Raw genomic sequence first — 16,110 nt, forward strand, 5'->3', positions numbered from 1 at the left:
TGTGCTCGACCCAGGAGACACAGGACACGAAGCCGGAGTGTAGGTGTGTTTATTCCTGTACAAATCATTACAAAACCAAGTCTGCGGCAGTCGCCGCCCCCACCCATCACCCCAGTGTGCAATGGCTAGCCGCTGGCCTCCTCCATCTGGTCCCCCGGCCTCACAGCCTCCTCCTGAAGCCCTTCCCTTCCAGGCTCCAGAAGAACAAGAAACAAACACAACCCACTGAGGCCCAGCTTTAATAAAGTGCCTGATAACAGAGCCAGGGGACAGAACCCAGGAGACACAGCTCCCGGCAGTCATCCCAGGATGACAGGGGGTCGGGGGAGACCCTCGGAAGCCCCCAGTGGCTCCAGACAAAGGAGCAGCCCCAAAGGCACCTCCAACAGTTGGAAAACCTCCCTGCTAGAGGGCAGAAAAGCAGTCCTGGCCCTTAAAGAGCCAAGCTAATGGCAGCTGGCTGAGGGGCTAAGAAAACAGCTTAAGGTTTGTCCCATTCCCTTCAGAGTCCCCCAATCCTAGAGGAGTTTGCGCAAAAATACCCTAAAGTTTTCCAGGAGGTGGGGAGGTCACCCCAGACCCCCCAAAGAGCTGAGCCTCCCAGCAAGGGATAGTGGCTGGGGGGGGTCCAGACGGGGAGGGCAGACCCGAGGGCACTTGTAGGGGAGGTGGCAAGGGTCTCAGACTCCGCACTGGAAACTGGCGTGGGCAGAAGGGTGCCCACAGAGGGGGAAGGGTTTGTCCAAGGTTGCTCAGGGCAGAGCCAAGACCTGGATGCCAGCCTCCCACCTCTGGGACCTCCCCACCGCCCCCACAACCTCCACAACCCCAAAAATTCTCTGGCCAGGCCTCCAGACAGCTTCTACCCCCACACAATCTCTCTTTCTGGTGCTAGAAATTGAGGGGACAACACCAAGTTCCCAGCTCCTTGGGACAGGACCTCATTATCCCAGCAGAGTGGGGAGTGACTGGGGGGTCCATTCCCGGGGCTCTGAACCAAGGCCTCATGGGGAAGGATATGTCCTTAGCGTCAGATCGACTCAGAAATACCCCTCTACCCTGATTGACTGTGCGCAGACCCTGACTGCACAAGAAAGACACCCCTGATTAATCACATAGACTTCCAAATCCCTGATTGGCCAACAGATGCCCCAGGTCCTGATTGGCTGGAGGATACATCCTCCTCAAGGCCCTGATTGGCTGGGAGACACTCGGGCGAGCTTTGATTGACCAGAAGGTGGTCCCTATCCCAGCGGCTGGGCGGAGGCTGCTTCTCCTCTGACCCTCCTGAGGTCCCACAGGCTGGGTGGCTTAGGTCCAGGAGGGGTGGGAGAAGGTGATGCCATACAGCTGGGCCCACGACGAGAAGACCCTTTTCTCGGTGATAAAGCGGTGGTGGTTGCCCTTGCGGCTGTGCTCATTCTGGATGTAGGTGACACATTCGTCCGGCCCCTTGGGCTCGTAGTAGTGGTAGGGCATGCGCTGGAGGCGGGGCCGCTGGCTGGGACAGAGAAGACGGGAGTCATCAGGGCAGGCTGGGCGCTGGCAGGGTCCTTGCCCTTTCAGCCCCTCGCCTGCCATAGGACCTCAATAAGAGAAATCCCCACACCACACCTTCTGGGGCCTCGGTTTCCCCATCCGTAAAATGGGTGCAGGGTGGACTAGGTTTGTAACCACCAAACTTTTTTTTTTTTTTTTTTTAATGCAGTGGCACTTTTTCCTTTCCCCAAGAGGGCGGCAGTGTAGAGCAGTGGTGAGGGCTGTGGGCACTGGAGCCTGGTCCCTCTTCCTGCTGTTTGGAGGACCTCTGGCTACTCATAAAACGTACTCCTCAGTTTTTCTCATTTAATAAATGGGAAGAACGGGCCGGGCGCGGTGCCTCAAGCCTGTAATCCCAGCACTTTGGGAGGACGAGGCGGGTGGATCACGAGGTCAGGAGATCGAGACTATCCTGGCTAACATGGTGAAACCCCGTCTCTACTAAAAATACAAAAAACTAGCCGGGCGTGGTGGCGGGCGCCTGTAGTCTCAGCTACTTGGGAGGCTGAGGCGGGAGAATGGCGTGAACCCGGGAGGCGGAGCTTGCAGTGAGCCGAGATCACGCCACTGCACTCCAGCCTGGGAGACACAGCGAGACTCCGTCTCAAAAAAAAATAAAAATAAAAAATTAAAAAAAAATAAATGGGAAGAACAACAGCTCTTATCCCATAAGGTTGCTGTGAGGAGTGACTACATGTAGCCATGCTTGGTACCTGGTCAGTACTCAGTAAAGTATAGCTGTCCCCTAGTGGGCTTTTCATATATAATGCTACTACTAATAGTTATTATTAATAAATAAACTGTGGCTGAACTTGGAGTGGAGGCCCCTGAGGAAGCAGAAGAAGTCTAGATCTCTGCAGAACAGTTTGAAAACAATGAAGCAGAGGCCCTCAAAGGCACCTTCAGCCAAGGTTTCCAGCCCTCCCAGCTCCATCCTGCGGCCAGTGCCTGAGTGTTGTCCTGGGAGGGCGCTGGCAAGGAGGGCTCACCTGCAGTAGTTCGGGGGGACCATGCCATATACGTGCACGTGGTCACACAACTCCACCGCAATCACCATGGTAAACCAGCCTGTGCTCAACCATGAATGAGACTTCTCCCTGGGGATCAATAGGGGTCACGATGAGGGTGCATGCAGGCAGAGATGGGAGCAGGTGATCCAGGGTCAACCACGTGGAGTTCCCTGGAACTCCTCCCATCCACCCATTGGGGCCCCACCCCTACCTTGGTTACCCCAAGTCCAGCCTCGTGTGGGAGCATGGCATGTGGCAGAGGGCTGTCCAGGCAGAGGTGAGGGGTGTGGAGGGAGCTCCTTTGAGGGGAAGAACAGGAACAGGGCATGCTGAAAATGAACTGTCTCCTGGGGAGCTGGGTCACAGTTGGGCAGGCTGAGTGACTATGATGATAGAGCATGCTGAAAACAGCCGTGCCCATGCTAGAAGCAGACTCCTAAGGGGAGACTAATCAGATACGTTCATGCTGGAGTGAGTGCAGTTCAGAGCTAGGCCAGAAGGAGTAGCCCAGAACCAAGAGCTGTGCTCACACTACAGTGGCCACCAGCCATGTGTGATTGAGATGGGCTGTCTGTATAAATACACACTGCATTTCTTAGGTAGTATGGAAAAAAGAAGGGAGGCCAGGCGTGGTGGCTCATACTTGTGATCCCAGGACTTCAAGACCAGCCTGAGGAACATAGTGAGACCTCATCTCTACAGAAAATTAAAACTCAGCCAGGTGCGGTGGCTCATGCCTGTACTCCTAGCACTTTGGGAGGCTGAGGTGGGTGGATCACCTGAGGTCAGTAATTCGAGATCAGCCTGGCCAACATGGCGAAACCCTGTCTCTACTAAAAATACAAAAATTAGCCAGGCATGGTGGCACGTGCTTGTAGTCACAGCTACATGGGAGACTGAGGCAGGAGAATTGCCTGAATCCAGGAGGTGGAGGTTGCAGTGAGCCGAGACTGCACCACTACACTCTAGCCTGGGCAACAGAGTGAGACTCCATCTAAAAAAAAAAAAAAAAAAGGCTGGGCGCAGTGGCTCACGCCTGTAATCCCAGCACTTTGGGAGGCCGAGGCGGGTGGATCACAAGGCCAGGAGTTCAAGACCAGCCTGACCAACATGGTGAAATCCTGTCTCTATCAAAAATACAAAATTAGCAGGGCATGGTGGCACGTGCCTGTAATCCCAGCTACACAGGAGGCTGAGGCAGGAGAATTGCTTGAACCTGGAAGGCAAAGGTTGCAGTGAACAGAGATTGTGCCATTGCACTCAAGCCTGGGCAACAGAGTGAGACTCTGTCTCAAAAAAAAAAAAAAAAAAAAATTTATATATATGTAAAATTAGCCAGGTGTAGTGGCACGTGCCTGTGGTCTCAGCTACCTGGGAGGCTGAGGTGGGAGGATTGTTTGAGCCTACAAGGTTGAGGCTGCAGTGATCTGTGATCATACCACTGCACTCCAGCCTGGCTGAGAGAGTGAGACTTTATCTCAAAAACAAAAACAAAATCCTCTGGCAAAACTGACAAAGAAAAAGAGAGAGGACATAAATCACCAATATCAGGAATAAAAGAGAGAAAATCACCACCATAGACCCTATAGACATTAAAAGGATAATAAGAAAATTCCACAACCACATACAGACATTTGACAACTTAGATAGAATGAGCCAATTCCCTAAAACCCATAAATGACCATAATTTACTCAAGATGAAATAGATAACCTGAATATCCTATAATAAAGAAATTGAATTCACAGTTTAAAATCTTCTGAAAAAGAACTCTCCAGGCCAAGATACTGTCGCCGGCAAATTCTACCAAACACTTAAAGAGAAGCACAATTCTACATAGTGTCTTCCAGAAAATAGAAGAAGGAACATTTCCCAATTCATTTTCTGAGGCCAGCATGACCCTGATACCAAAATCAAGCAAAAACAGCACCAAAAAAACCTACAGACCAATACCTCTCATGAACACGAACACAAAAATCTCTGATGGATATGATTTGCTAATGTTTTGTATATATATAAATACATCCCTTGGCCAGGTGTAGTGGCTCACGCCTGTAATCCCAACACTTTGGGAAGCTGAGGCAGGTGGATCACCTGAGGTCAGGAGTTCGAGACCAGCCTGGCCAACATAGTGAAATCTCGTCTCTACTAAAAAAATACAAAAATTAGCCAGGCGTGGTGGGCGCGCACCTGCAGTCCCAGCTACTTGGGAGGCTGAGGCAGGAGAATCGCTTGAACCCAGGAGGCGGAGGTTACAGTGAGCCAAGATCACGCCACTGCACTCCAGCCTGGGCCACAGAATAAGACTTCATCTCAAAAAATAAATAAAATAAAAAATAAATACATACATCCCAAAGAAGTGATATTTACTCCAGAAGTGCAGAGCTGATTCAATATTCAAAAATCTTTGCAACACAGCAAAACTCCGTCTCTACTAAAAATACAAAAATTACAGGCATAGTGTTGCATGCCTGTACTCCCAGCTACTAGGGAGGCTCATGTGGGAGGATCACTTGAGCCTGATAGGTGGAGGCTGCAGTGAGCCATGATCATGCCACTGCATTCCAGCCTGGGCCTCAGAGGGATACCCTGTCTCAAATAAAACAAAAACAAAAATAAAAACAAAACAGTCAATATAATCCACCATATTAATAGTCTTAAAAAAAAAAATGATCATATAAATTGCTGCAGAAAAACATTTCATAAAATTCAATATCTTGTAATAATAAAAATTCTCAGGAAACTAGTAAGAGAAGGGAATTTCGTCAGCCTGATAAAGGGTAGCTACAAAAAACCTATAGCTACCCCGATCAAAGTAGCTACAAAAAACCTACGGAATCGCTTGAACCCGGGAGGTGGAGGTGCAGTGAGCCAATCAATTTCTCTTTTTTTTTCTTTTTTGAGACAGAGTCTCGCCTTGTTGCCCAGGCTGGAGTGCAATGGCGCGATCTCAGCTCACTGAAACCTCCACTCCCGGATTCAAGCAATTCTCTTGCCTCAGCCTTCTGAGTAGCTAGGATTACAGGCACGTGCCACCACGCCCAGCCACAAAAATCAATATCTTTTTTTTTTTTTTTTTCTGAGATGGAGTCTCGCTCTGTCGCCCAGGCTGGAGTGCAGTGGTGCGATCTCGGCTCATGCCATTCTCCTGCCTCAGCCTCCTGAGTAGCTGGGACTACAGGCGCCCGCCACCTCGCCTGGCTAATTTTTTGTATTTTTAGTAGAGACAGGGTTTCACCGTGTTAGCCAGGATGGTCTCGATCTCCTGACCTCGTGATCTGCCCGCCTCGGCCTCCCAAAGTGTTGGAATTACAGGCGTGAGCCACCGTGCCCGGCTGCACAAAAATCAATTTCTATATGCCATTTCTATATATTAACAATTAATATTTGGGGCCGGGCGTGGTGGCTCAAGTCTGTAATCCCAGCACTTTAGGAGGCCGAGACGGGTGGATCACAAGGTCAGGAGATCGAGACCATCCTGGCTAACACGGTGAAACCCCGTCTCTACTGAAAAATACAAAAACCTAGCCGGGCGAGGTGGCAGGCGTCTGTAGTCCCAGCTACTCGGGAGGCTGAGGCAGGAGAATGGCGTGAACCCAGGAGGCGGAGCTTGCAGTGAGCTGAGATCCGGCCACTGCACTCCAGTCTGGGCGACAAAGCGAGACTCTGTCTCAACAACAACAACAAAAAAAAACAAAAACAAAAAACAATTAATATTTGGGAACAAAAAAATATTAATACCATTTATAATAGCTCCAAAATTGTTTTAATATCTAGGTATACATCTAACAAAATATGTACAGGAGCTATATGTTGAACATATTGGGTTAAAAGAATATATGAAAGTTGCTTTTACTACTTTTTCTTAAAGAGATGTAAGATGTAGTCTCATTCTGTCACCCAGGCTGGAGTACAGTGGCACCATCGTGGCTCACTGCAGCCTTGACCTCCTGGGCTCAAGTGATCCTCCTGCCTCAGCCTCCTGATGAGCTAGGACTACAGGTACAAGCCACTGTACACAGCTATTCACTAATTTTTAACTGTGATTACTATGAAAATAAATTACATATGTGACTCACATAGATTTCTATTGGGCAGCACTGGCCTACCTTTCCTAGGGAGATTAGTCACAGCAGGGCATGCTGGGAGTGATACATACCTGGAACACAGCATGCCGGGAGCAACTGTGTGCTTAAGGCAAGACATGCCGGGAACAGTCAAGACTTTACATTGGGTACACTATGGGGAGCTTCTCTTAGAAAGATGCTAGGAGTGACTGTGCAACCTCAGAGCAGAGCATGCTGGGTGGGAGCCCTTGTGCCCTCAGAGTAAGGTATGCCACGAGGAAGCCCTCTTGGACAAACCAGGCCATGCAGAGCATGTTGGAAAGGACCCATGTGAACGGCTGGACATGAAGAGAACTCTCCTAGGAGACCCAGCCAGAGGACAGCAGGACTGGACTACCCCTCAGAGCAGTGCATGCTGGGAGCAACAGGCCCTCTGGATGGGGCATGCTGAGAAGGAGCACAGGGCTGGACAGAGGGGGCAGGCGGGAGGCTGGTACCTGTCCTTGCCCGTCTCACCCCGGAAGAGGTCGTCAAATTGCTGCATGCGGCCGGGAGAGACGGCATATGCTTCCATGTTGGGGAACACCAGGCCCGCCCGCTGGATCACACGCACGAGGCTGCCCTGGGGCTTCTGCATTTTGCTTGGGGGCCCCCAGAAGATGAACACGGTTTCAGGGGTCCGGTTGACAAACTCCTGGGGCCTCCTCAGCACGCGGAACACACTGGAATGGGCCACGACGCGGTAGGTGGTCTTGTTGCCCACATCAGCTGAGTAGCCAGTGGTGGGCGCATCGTTCATGCGGATTGTACACTCAGCCCGCTCAATCTCAGGGCCCAGCTTGGTGCCCAGCAGGTGGCTGGAGCTGCTGACAATCACACACTGGTGGCACCGAGAGGGCAGCGTCTGGGGGACAAGGAAAGTCAACATTATCACGGCCACTCTGTGCTGGGCCCTGTGCTCCATACATCCAGGCCTCCAGGACCCAGGAATTGTTATGCCCATTTTAAAGAAAGGGAAACGGAGGCCCATTCATTCAACATTCAACACACATTGATAGCAAGCTGGTTAATAGCCAAGTCCTGGGGCAGAGCAAGGAGCAAAACAGATCAGGCTTCTGCCTTCAAGAAACAGGTGGAGACACAGATAAGAATGTACATAATACATGCCAGGAAAAAAAAAAGAAAACAGTGGCAAATGGCTAGGCACAGTGGCTCACGCCTGTAATCCCAGCACTTTGGGAGGCCAAGGCAGGCAGATCACTTGAGGTCAGGAGTTTGAGACCAGCCTGGCCAATATGGTGAAACCTCAACTCTACCAAAAAATACAAAAATTAGCCAGGCGTAGTGGCGAGTGCCTGTAATCACAGCTACTCAGGAGGTTGAGGCACCAGAATTGCTTGAACCTGGAGGTAGAGGTTGCAGTGAGCCTAGATTGCACCACTGCATTTAAGCCTGGGTGACAGAGCAAGACTCTTGTTGAAAGAAAGAAAGCAAAGGAAGAAAAGAAACAAGGAAAGGAAAGAAGAAAGAAAAAAAAAAGAAAGGAAATGAAAGAGGGGAAAAGGAAAGGAAAGGAGAGGAGAGGAGAGGGAGAAGGGGAGGGGGAGAGGGGGAGAGGGGGAGAGGGGAGGTACGGGGAAGTGGGAGAGGGAGAGGGAAAGGGGAGGGAGGGGAAGGGAAAGGAGGGGAAACAGGGGCAAGTGACCAAAGAGCGACTGCAGCCGGGGCTACTTTAGAAAGGTGGCCTGGAAGTCCAGGTGCGGTGGCTCATGCCTGTAATCCCAGCACTTTGGGAGGTCGAGGCGGGCAGATCACCTGAGCTCAGGAGTTCAAGACCAGCCTGACCAACATGGAGAAACCCTATCTCTACTAAAAATACAAAATTAGCAGGGCGTGGTAGCACATGCCTGTAATCCCAGCTACTAGGGAGGCTGAGGCAGGAGAATCGCTTGAACCTGGGAGGCAGACATTGCGGTGAGTCGAGATCACACCACTGCACTCCAGCCCGGGCAACAAGAGTGAAATTCGGTCTCAAAAAAAAAAAGAATCTAATTTGGGAGAGGAATCTAACATAACTGACTCCATCCTGTTTCTGACCTCACAATCTAATCCCCCTTGCTCATTCCTATCCATAGACTAAACTAACTGTGAGAGGAATTTATTTTATAGTTTAACTCTAAAGCAAAGATGATAACAGCCCCTTCTCAAAACTGAACTCCACCTTGTTTGGGAACTAAAAATGCCTTTGTAAAGTTAATAAAAGGCCACAAGGTAACAACTGAGATAGAGGCCTGGACTCTGCTAGGATACAGGTATAATAAAAATCATTTGTTTTACTTATTTTCCTTTTCCTTTGTCCTCTATGCATGATTGCTTGCATATAGTCAGTTCGATAGAAGGTGGTCAGTAATAATTGATTATCTCACCCCCCGCATATCTTTCTGTCAAGCTGTAGGCATAAACTATAACCAGTCATTATCTCTTAGCTTGCTTTTCTGCTAAGATGTAGCTATAGTTGAATTATAACCAGTCATTGTTTCTTAATTTGCTTTTTAAAATATAGATAACATCATTGTTGTTTTTAACATAGGTAACATTGTTATTGTAAAACCTGAGTGTTTGAGATTTTTTTTTTTTTTTTTGAGACGGAGTTTCACTCTTGTTGCCCAGGCTGGAGTGCAATGGCACAATCTCGGCTCACTGCAACCTCTGCCTCCTGGGTTCAAGCAATTCTCCTGTCTTAGCCTCCCGAGTAGCTGGGATTACAGGCATGCACCACCACACCCGGCTAATGTTGTATTTTTAGTAGAGACGGGTTTCTCCATGTTGGTCAGGCTGGTCTCGAACTCCTGACCTCAGGTGATCTGACTGCCTTAGCCTCCCAAAGTGCTGGGATTACAGGCATGAGCCACTGAGCCGGCCTGAGATATTTTTCAGAACTTTCAATCTGGTAGACCAATGGATGCCAACTAGACCAGTGACCCATGGCCCACCCAGGAACTGACTCAGTGGGTGAAGACAGTTTCAACACCCCTATGATTTCATCCCCAACCATTCTCTAGTTCCCCTGCCTGCCAAACTATCCTTAAAAAAACCCTAGCTTCCAAATTCTGGGGGAGGCAGATTTGAGAAATAATCCCTTGTCTCCTCACTTGGCTGGCCCTACGATTGTTAAACTCTTTCTCTGCTGCAACACCTGCAGTCTCAGTGTATTGGTTTTTTCTGGGCAGCAGGCAAGAAGAGTCTGTCCAGCTGCAACAGAAATGCCTCTCTGAGCTGAGATGTGAAGAATGAAGAAGGACCACCTAGGGAAACATATTCAAGGCAGGAGAAACAGCCAGCACAAAGGCTCCAATGTGGAAATAAAGGTGGTACGTTGAAAACCAAAAGAAGGCTATTCAATTGGGTCAGAGTCAACAAGTGGGAGAACAGAAGGTCACAAAGTGGAGAAGTGCAGTGCCAGGATTTGAACCCAAGTCTATGTTACCACAGATCCCCAGCTCTCCAAAGTAGACATCTTCCAAAAAGCACCCACGACATTTCCACTGCACCCAGAAACAAGAAGCACCTTGTTATTAAGGAAGGTATGAAAGCCACTCTGGGGCTGTTTCTCCATGGCTGAAATGAATGGGTTGGAACCACATGCTCTCTGGGGCCTATTTTTTGCCCATGGAATTCCCATTCACCCTTTAAGGCTAAGCTCAAATGCCACCTCCCCCAAGGCAGCCTTCCCTGAGCCCTTACTCCAAGATCCAGCAACACATCCCACGTACCTCGACTGGCGCTTCCACTTTTCTGAGCGCTAGTTTTTTTGGCTTCCCCTGTGATGCTGGAAGCACTGCAAGCCAGGCTCTGTCTCTCCTTTCCACATCACCCACACTCAAGCTGTCCCATTTTTATTCCTCTTTCAAGGGTTCTTAGGGTAGAGAAAGACTCACTTAGGTGTTAACCTGTCTCCAAACACCTGCTAATGTGCCCCTTCCTAGTGAGGGTGTGTCCAGAGCCTGGGCTCTACACTCTGTATGCAAAGGCCCTGAAGAAAATATAGGAGGGTCAGTGAGGAAGGAGAAAGAGGTACTACAGGGTGAACCCCAGAAATACAACCTGAATTTCACTGCTACCCAAGGCCAACAGAAGTCTCCAGGAATGACTTTGGCCTCTCTCTGCAGCTGCAACTTAGTAGGGGGTAGGAAAATACCATCCTCTTCCTTCCCTCACTCTGTAGCCTTAGACAAATGACTTCACCTCTCTGAGCCTTGGCTACTCCATCTCACCAAGGGAGATAATAATGCTGCCCTCACAGGGTTTGTCTGAGGAAGATTACTGGTGATCAAAGCGCCTGGCACATACAGACACTTGATAAAGGGCAGCTGGTATTATTAATGCTTTTGTGTTGTCAAATGTCCCAGTGTTCTGCTCCCAAGCCTGTGTGGGCTCCCCAGCAGAGACAGAGAGCAGTGAAAAGAGAAACACATTTTCCAAAGGATTCTGATTCAGGAGATGGTAGGATATTAGCAATAAGGGTGGGGACTTGGAGAGAACTGAGGCCCAGACAGTGGACAGTGCCCTTATCCAAGGTCACACAGCAAGCAGAGAGCTGAAATCACCGGAGGGAGGGCCTTGACTCCCAGGGTCCACCTTTCCTTTAGGAAAGAAGAGGTGGAGGGAGTGGTGATGCTGGGCAGTGGAAAGGAGCTCCCAGGGAGCTCCCCAAAGTGGCTGAGCTACCTTGTTGCCAAGAATGGGGACATAGCCGTCGGTGATGCTCCACTTCTTGAGGTTGACAGGTCGGCGGCTACGGCCCCCCAGGGAGCCATAATGGAAGACCTCATTGGCACTGTTGGAGCTGTAGAGGATGAGGATGGTGATGAGGGCAAAGAGGATCACGAACACTGCTGACCGCTGCTCCTGGAGAGAGGAGAGGCCAGTGAGGGCCCAGCTGCCAAGCAGGCTCAGCACCCACCTCCTTGCCACCTACTGTGCCTGGTTAACTCCTGCTTTTTGTTGCAGACCAGTTCTGGCACTACTTCCTCCAGGAAGGCCTCCTTCAGCCGCCTCAGTCTCCCCATCACAACACTGATCACACTGCATTCAAACTCCCATCCCTCCAATTAGACCGTGAGCTCTGGGACTGGGCTGGCCTTGCTCCCCACTGTATCCCAGATCCCAGGGCAGGGCTTGGAAGATGGAAGGTTCTCAGGGAGGGTTTGCTGGACTGGATTGAATACGTCAGGATTCCTTACAGCTGCTGCTAAGAGGATGTCTAGAGACAGGTGGGACATCTGAGTGAGAGGGTCTAGGTCTTCCCCCAACAGTAAGTCTCCAATGTACTGCCTCTAGCTCCAAGTTTATCCTTTTTGTCTGCTCTGTGGAAATGGATCTGAGCCCTTTTAATGTTTTCCCTTGTCAGGTAGCTGCATATTAAGCTTTGTGAGTAGAGGGTGCTGGACAGACACTGCAGGAGGAAAAGCATTTGCTTCTTGGTTCTGGTAGGCTTGCTAGGGAGGGTCCTTCAGTGCACACGGCCTCTCCAGTAAGGGCATCTTACCCACTGCCCAGAGGCCAGCAGTGCCAGCAAGTCAGGCACATTGCCTCTGGCTCGTGCTGTGATCACAGCTTCTCCAAAGTCCAGCTCCTACAGTGCACTCAACCACCTGCAGCACCTGCAGGCTGGCAGCTTCCCCTCCCCAGGCCAGTTCTGTACTGGAGCCATCCAGTAGGCCTCAGCTGGGCCTTCTTCAGCAAGGCCCGGATCTCAGTCTTTATGGGGGCAGGGGTGCTCCTTATATTAATATCTGCTATTGCTGTATTCCTCAGAATTCTAATCCCTTGTTACTCCAATGTCCTATTATAGCCAATAATTTTTTGCATTCAACTTTCCTGTTTAATCACTGTGTAGTTTCTTTCTCCTGATTAGACTCAAATTAATACAACCACCCCATCCCATTTCCAAACCTCAGGCTCCACCAAGGCTGCAGTGGATCCTAAGGAAGGGGCATGCAGGGCCAGTCATGTAGTAAGTGCTTAGGAAAGCATGAATGAATGAAAGAACAATGGGGAACCCTGACATTCTCAGGGTCATGCTCGAGCTGTATCACCTTTGATCAGTGCACCCTCACCCCATTTCCTGCTCACCTCCACCTGCCCACCCCTCTTTCCTGCACTCCACAGTCACCTCGGCTAGTCCTGACCATCACAGACAGACTGTCGGGCCTGGGAGGGCAAAACTGACCCTGGGTCCAGGAACAGGCAGGAGCTTGCCCTAAGCCACTTAGAAGATCAGTGGCCAAAGCAGGGCTTAAACCTGGGTCTCCCAGGGATGGGTGGCTTCTTGAGGGGAAGAAGAGACTCACGGTAGCTGGGGTCTGGGACAGGTCCAAAGGAACCCGTTCCATGGAGGGAAGTGAGAGGCTCAATGGGGTTAAGAAATGAAGGGAGACTTACTTTGTTGCTACTCATTTCTCTCCGGCGTCTGCTGAAGGGTAGGTGTCGGCGTCCTGTAGGTGGCCCTGGGGGCAGGGATGTGGGTTCACACCTGCAAGCCACCAGAAAGGGATATCATGGCTTCAGTGTCCTCCTTGGGGTCCAGCAAGCCAAAGGCTACACCTTCTCTGCCCCCACTAGTTCTTCTATGCACCCAGAACTTTAAGGCTCAGGACTGTATCCATTTTGCAAATGGAGACACTGAGGGCCAGAAAGGCCAGGAATCTGTCTGAGGTCATACAGCCTGGTGGCAGCAGAGCCCTGCCCATTCTCTCCCTTGAAGAGGGGCCTTCCCACACCAAGGCAGCTGGCAGGGCCAAAGCTGGCTCCCCTGCTGGAGGACCTGACCTCCACGTGGGCAGCAGGATCCCCATTCACACCCTGCTCTAAATTCTGCCTTGGGCCCCTGTGGCATCAGAATAAAACAATACCTCTTGTAGGCCCCCAAACTCCTCTGCTCTGACTGCCTCTCAGGTTGGCCTGGAACGCCCTCCCTCCTACGGCCTTCTGACTCCCACTCATCCTCCAAGCCTGGCATGGACCAGGAACTCCCCTAGGTCCTCCCGTCCCCCCAGGCTAACAGCTGCCTGCGGGGTACAGCCCACCCAGGTCCTCACTCAGTTTCCCCTGTGCCTCCACAGCCACGAATATGCAGGAATACTACTGAATGAACTAATGCATTAACAAGTAGGATCTCTCGGGGGCTAAGGGCACAGACTCAAGTCTGAGAGGCTCGGTTCGAGTCCAGGTTCGGCAGTCTCTGCCAGGGCTGACTCATCTGTCAAATGGCTGTGATCACAGTCTCAGGGGGTGGCTGGGGGGCCTCTGGAAGACCTGGCAGTGAGGAGGCCGGCCCAGTTCTGCTCCGCACACCCCAATCGCTCCCTCTCCCACCACCCAAAACTCAGCTCCTTTCCAGACTTCCACTTCCCCACCTGTGAAAGGAAAAATGTACTGTGTCCAGCCTACCTCCAGCAGACAGGCCAGGGGGCAGGGCGGGCAGGAGTGCAGAGGGAGGAAACTGGGGCTTAGGGGACCCTCCTCAGTTCCATCCCCTCCTCCAGGGGCCTCTCAGTTTCTGTCACTCTCTTAGCCCTTTGACCTAGCCGCTGTTTACTCCTACATGGCCACCAGGAAGAGCCAGAGAACCTCGTGCCAGAGGAGGCTTGGCACACACACCTCCCTCCTGAATGGTTAGATCCTGGCCCCGCCCCCTCCCCAACCCCGCCCCCTCTCCATGGGCGCCCCCCTCATCCCAAGTTCGGTTTCAGGTTTCTCCAGCGCCGGCCCTTCACAGCCAGTCAGGGAGACCCGGACTCCCATCTAGTCCAGACCCCGCGGTACACAGCAGAAAATGGGGCCTCATCAGAAGCGAGGAGAGGCTTATTCTTGTCCTCACAGACCATTAGAGCAAAAGACAGGAATCCAGAATCCTGGGGTGGCCCCATCAGCCCTGAGACCTCGGCATTCAAGGCGCCCAGGGGTCCAGCCGCCTCTATCTTATTACGCGTGGCCACCCTTTCCTGCGGATGCCCTCTGCCCGCCCCCTACTTTCCCACCTTTGCCCGAGCTGTGCCCTCAGCCAGGACCAGCGTCCCCCTGGTCCGCCCCGTCACAATCCTGCTCTGAGAAGGCCATGGTCAGTACAGCATGTCAGGTGCCCGTGCGAATTCCGGTTTCACCACTTACTGGCTGGGGGGCCTCGAGCAAGCCATGTGACCTCTCTGAGCCTCAGTTTCCTCATCTGTGAAATGGGAACAATAAGAGTCGGTAACTCAGGGGGTTGTTGGAAGGATTCAAGCAGATGTGGCAAGGGACACGCGGGGCTTGAAAGTGCTCCCACATTGGCCGGGCATGGTGGCTCACGCCTGTAATCCCAGCACTTTGGGAGGCCGAGGTGGGCAGATCACCAGGTGAAGAGATCGAGACCATCCTGGGCAACATGGTGAAACCCCATCTCTACCAAAAATACAAAAATGAGCCGGGCATGGTGGCGGGTGCCTGTAGCCCCAGCTACTCCGGAGGCTGAGGCAGGAGAACCGCTTGAACCCGGGAGGCGGAGGTTGCAGTGAACCGAGATGGTGCCACTGCACTCCAGCCTGGCGACAGAGCAAGACTCTGTCTCAAAAACAAAAACAAAAATAAATAAAATAACATAAAATAAAGAAAGAAAAGAAAGTGCTCCCACAATGCCAACAGCTGTTAGTCTTGCGGTTAATCACTGTTCAAGTCCCGCCTCTCCAGTGTGTCAGTGAAACACTCCTCCCCTGACCCCAGTGCGGCGACTTTCCCGGAATATCAAGGAATATGTGTGGGAATACGTTCTAAGCATCACCCACGCGCTGAATCAAGGCAATGCATGGTAGGAGCCCTTGTTGCCCATTTCACAGATAAGGAGACTGAGGTTCAGAGAGGCAAAGCGCCTTGCGGGGCCGCGCAGAGCCGGCTTGAGAGCCTTGTTTACAGGCTTGTTTACAGGGAGCAGCCCAGGGCTGAGCCTGACTTCGTCTCCCTGGAGGATCCCCCTCGGCTGGAACGGGTCAGAGGCCATGGAGTGTGTGCTCAGGACGTGCACCGGCACCGGGGCGGGGGTCTGGGGGCCTGTTGAGGAGCGGCTTGCTCAGGCTGGGGAGGCGGCAGCCTCGATCGCTGGCCCAGGAGCATAGACTCAGCCCAAGGCTGGACGTGCAGGCGAGCTGAGCAGGAGCCGAGGGTGGGGGCCACACCCTGCCCTTTGTTTGGGGGTTTTCCTTCTTCCAGCCCCGGGAGTCCTCCCGCAGATCGGGACGCCCCCACGAACCCGCGAGGGAGGAGGGCTCCAGGGAGAAGGGGGAGGGGGGCTCCTAATTCCGAGACGATGGGGGACGCCGAACCCATGGGTCCACCTGGTGGGGGGCTCACCCAGCGCGCCCCTCGCGCCAACCCCCTCCCCAACTCCTGCACTCCGGGGGTCCGGAGCCCTAACCCCAGCTGGGAAGAAAAGAGAGGCAGGACCGCTGACGGGGTAGTCGGT

General features: G+C 51.9%; 1 protein-coding gene across 10 annotated transcripts in view; it reads right to left on the reverse strand.

Annotated features, from left to right (window-relative positions):
• Positions 1-33: 33 nt before the first annotated feature.
• Positions 34-16,110, reverse strand: part of LOC105463964 (ST6 N-acetylgalactosaminide alpha-2,6-sialyltransferase 6) — a 25,060-nt gene continuing 8,983 nt past the window's right edge. For 3 of the 10 annotated variants that reach the window (XM_071078372.1, XM_011711471.3, XM_011711469.2), the window contains 6 exons: positions 14,787-14,841; positions 13,059-13,149; positions 11,343-11,522; positions 7,112-7,518; positions 2,529-2,636; positions 34-1,501 (listed from right to left, as the gene is read on the reverse strand). In XM_071078372.1, coding sequence (XP_070934473.1) covers positions 1,312-1,501; positions 2,529-2,636; positions 7,112-7,518; positions 11,343-11,522; positions 13,059-13,149; positions 14,787-14,812 — 1,002 coding nt within the window. In that variant the 5' untranslated portion in view covers positions 14,813-14,841 and the 3' untranslated portion in view covers positions 34-1,311. Of the gene's footprint in view, positions 1,502-2,528; positions 2,637-7,111; positions 7,519-11,342; positions 11,523-13,058; positions 13,150-14,066; positions 14,241-14,656; positions 14,842-16,110 lie in introns of those variants that run through there. The other 7 variants (XM_011711473.3, XM_011711474.2, XM_071078373.1 and 4 more) reach the window with 6 other exon arrangements.

The sequence above is a fragment of the Macaca nemestrina genome, chromosome 14 (genome assembly GCF_043159975.1).
Source record: "Macaca nemestrina isolate mMacNem1 chromosome 14, mMacNem.hap1, whole genome shotgun sequence".
NCBI lineage: Eukaryota > Metazoa > Chordata > Mammalia > Primates > Cercopithecidae > Macaca > Macaca nemestrina.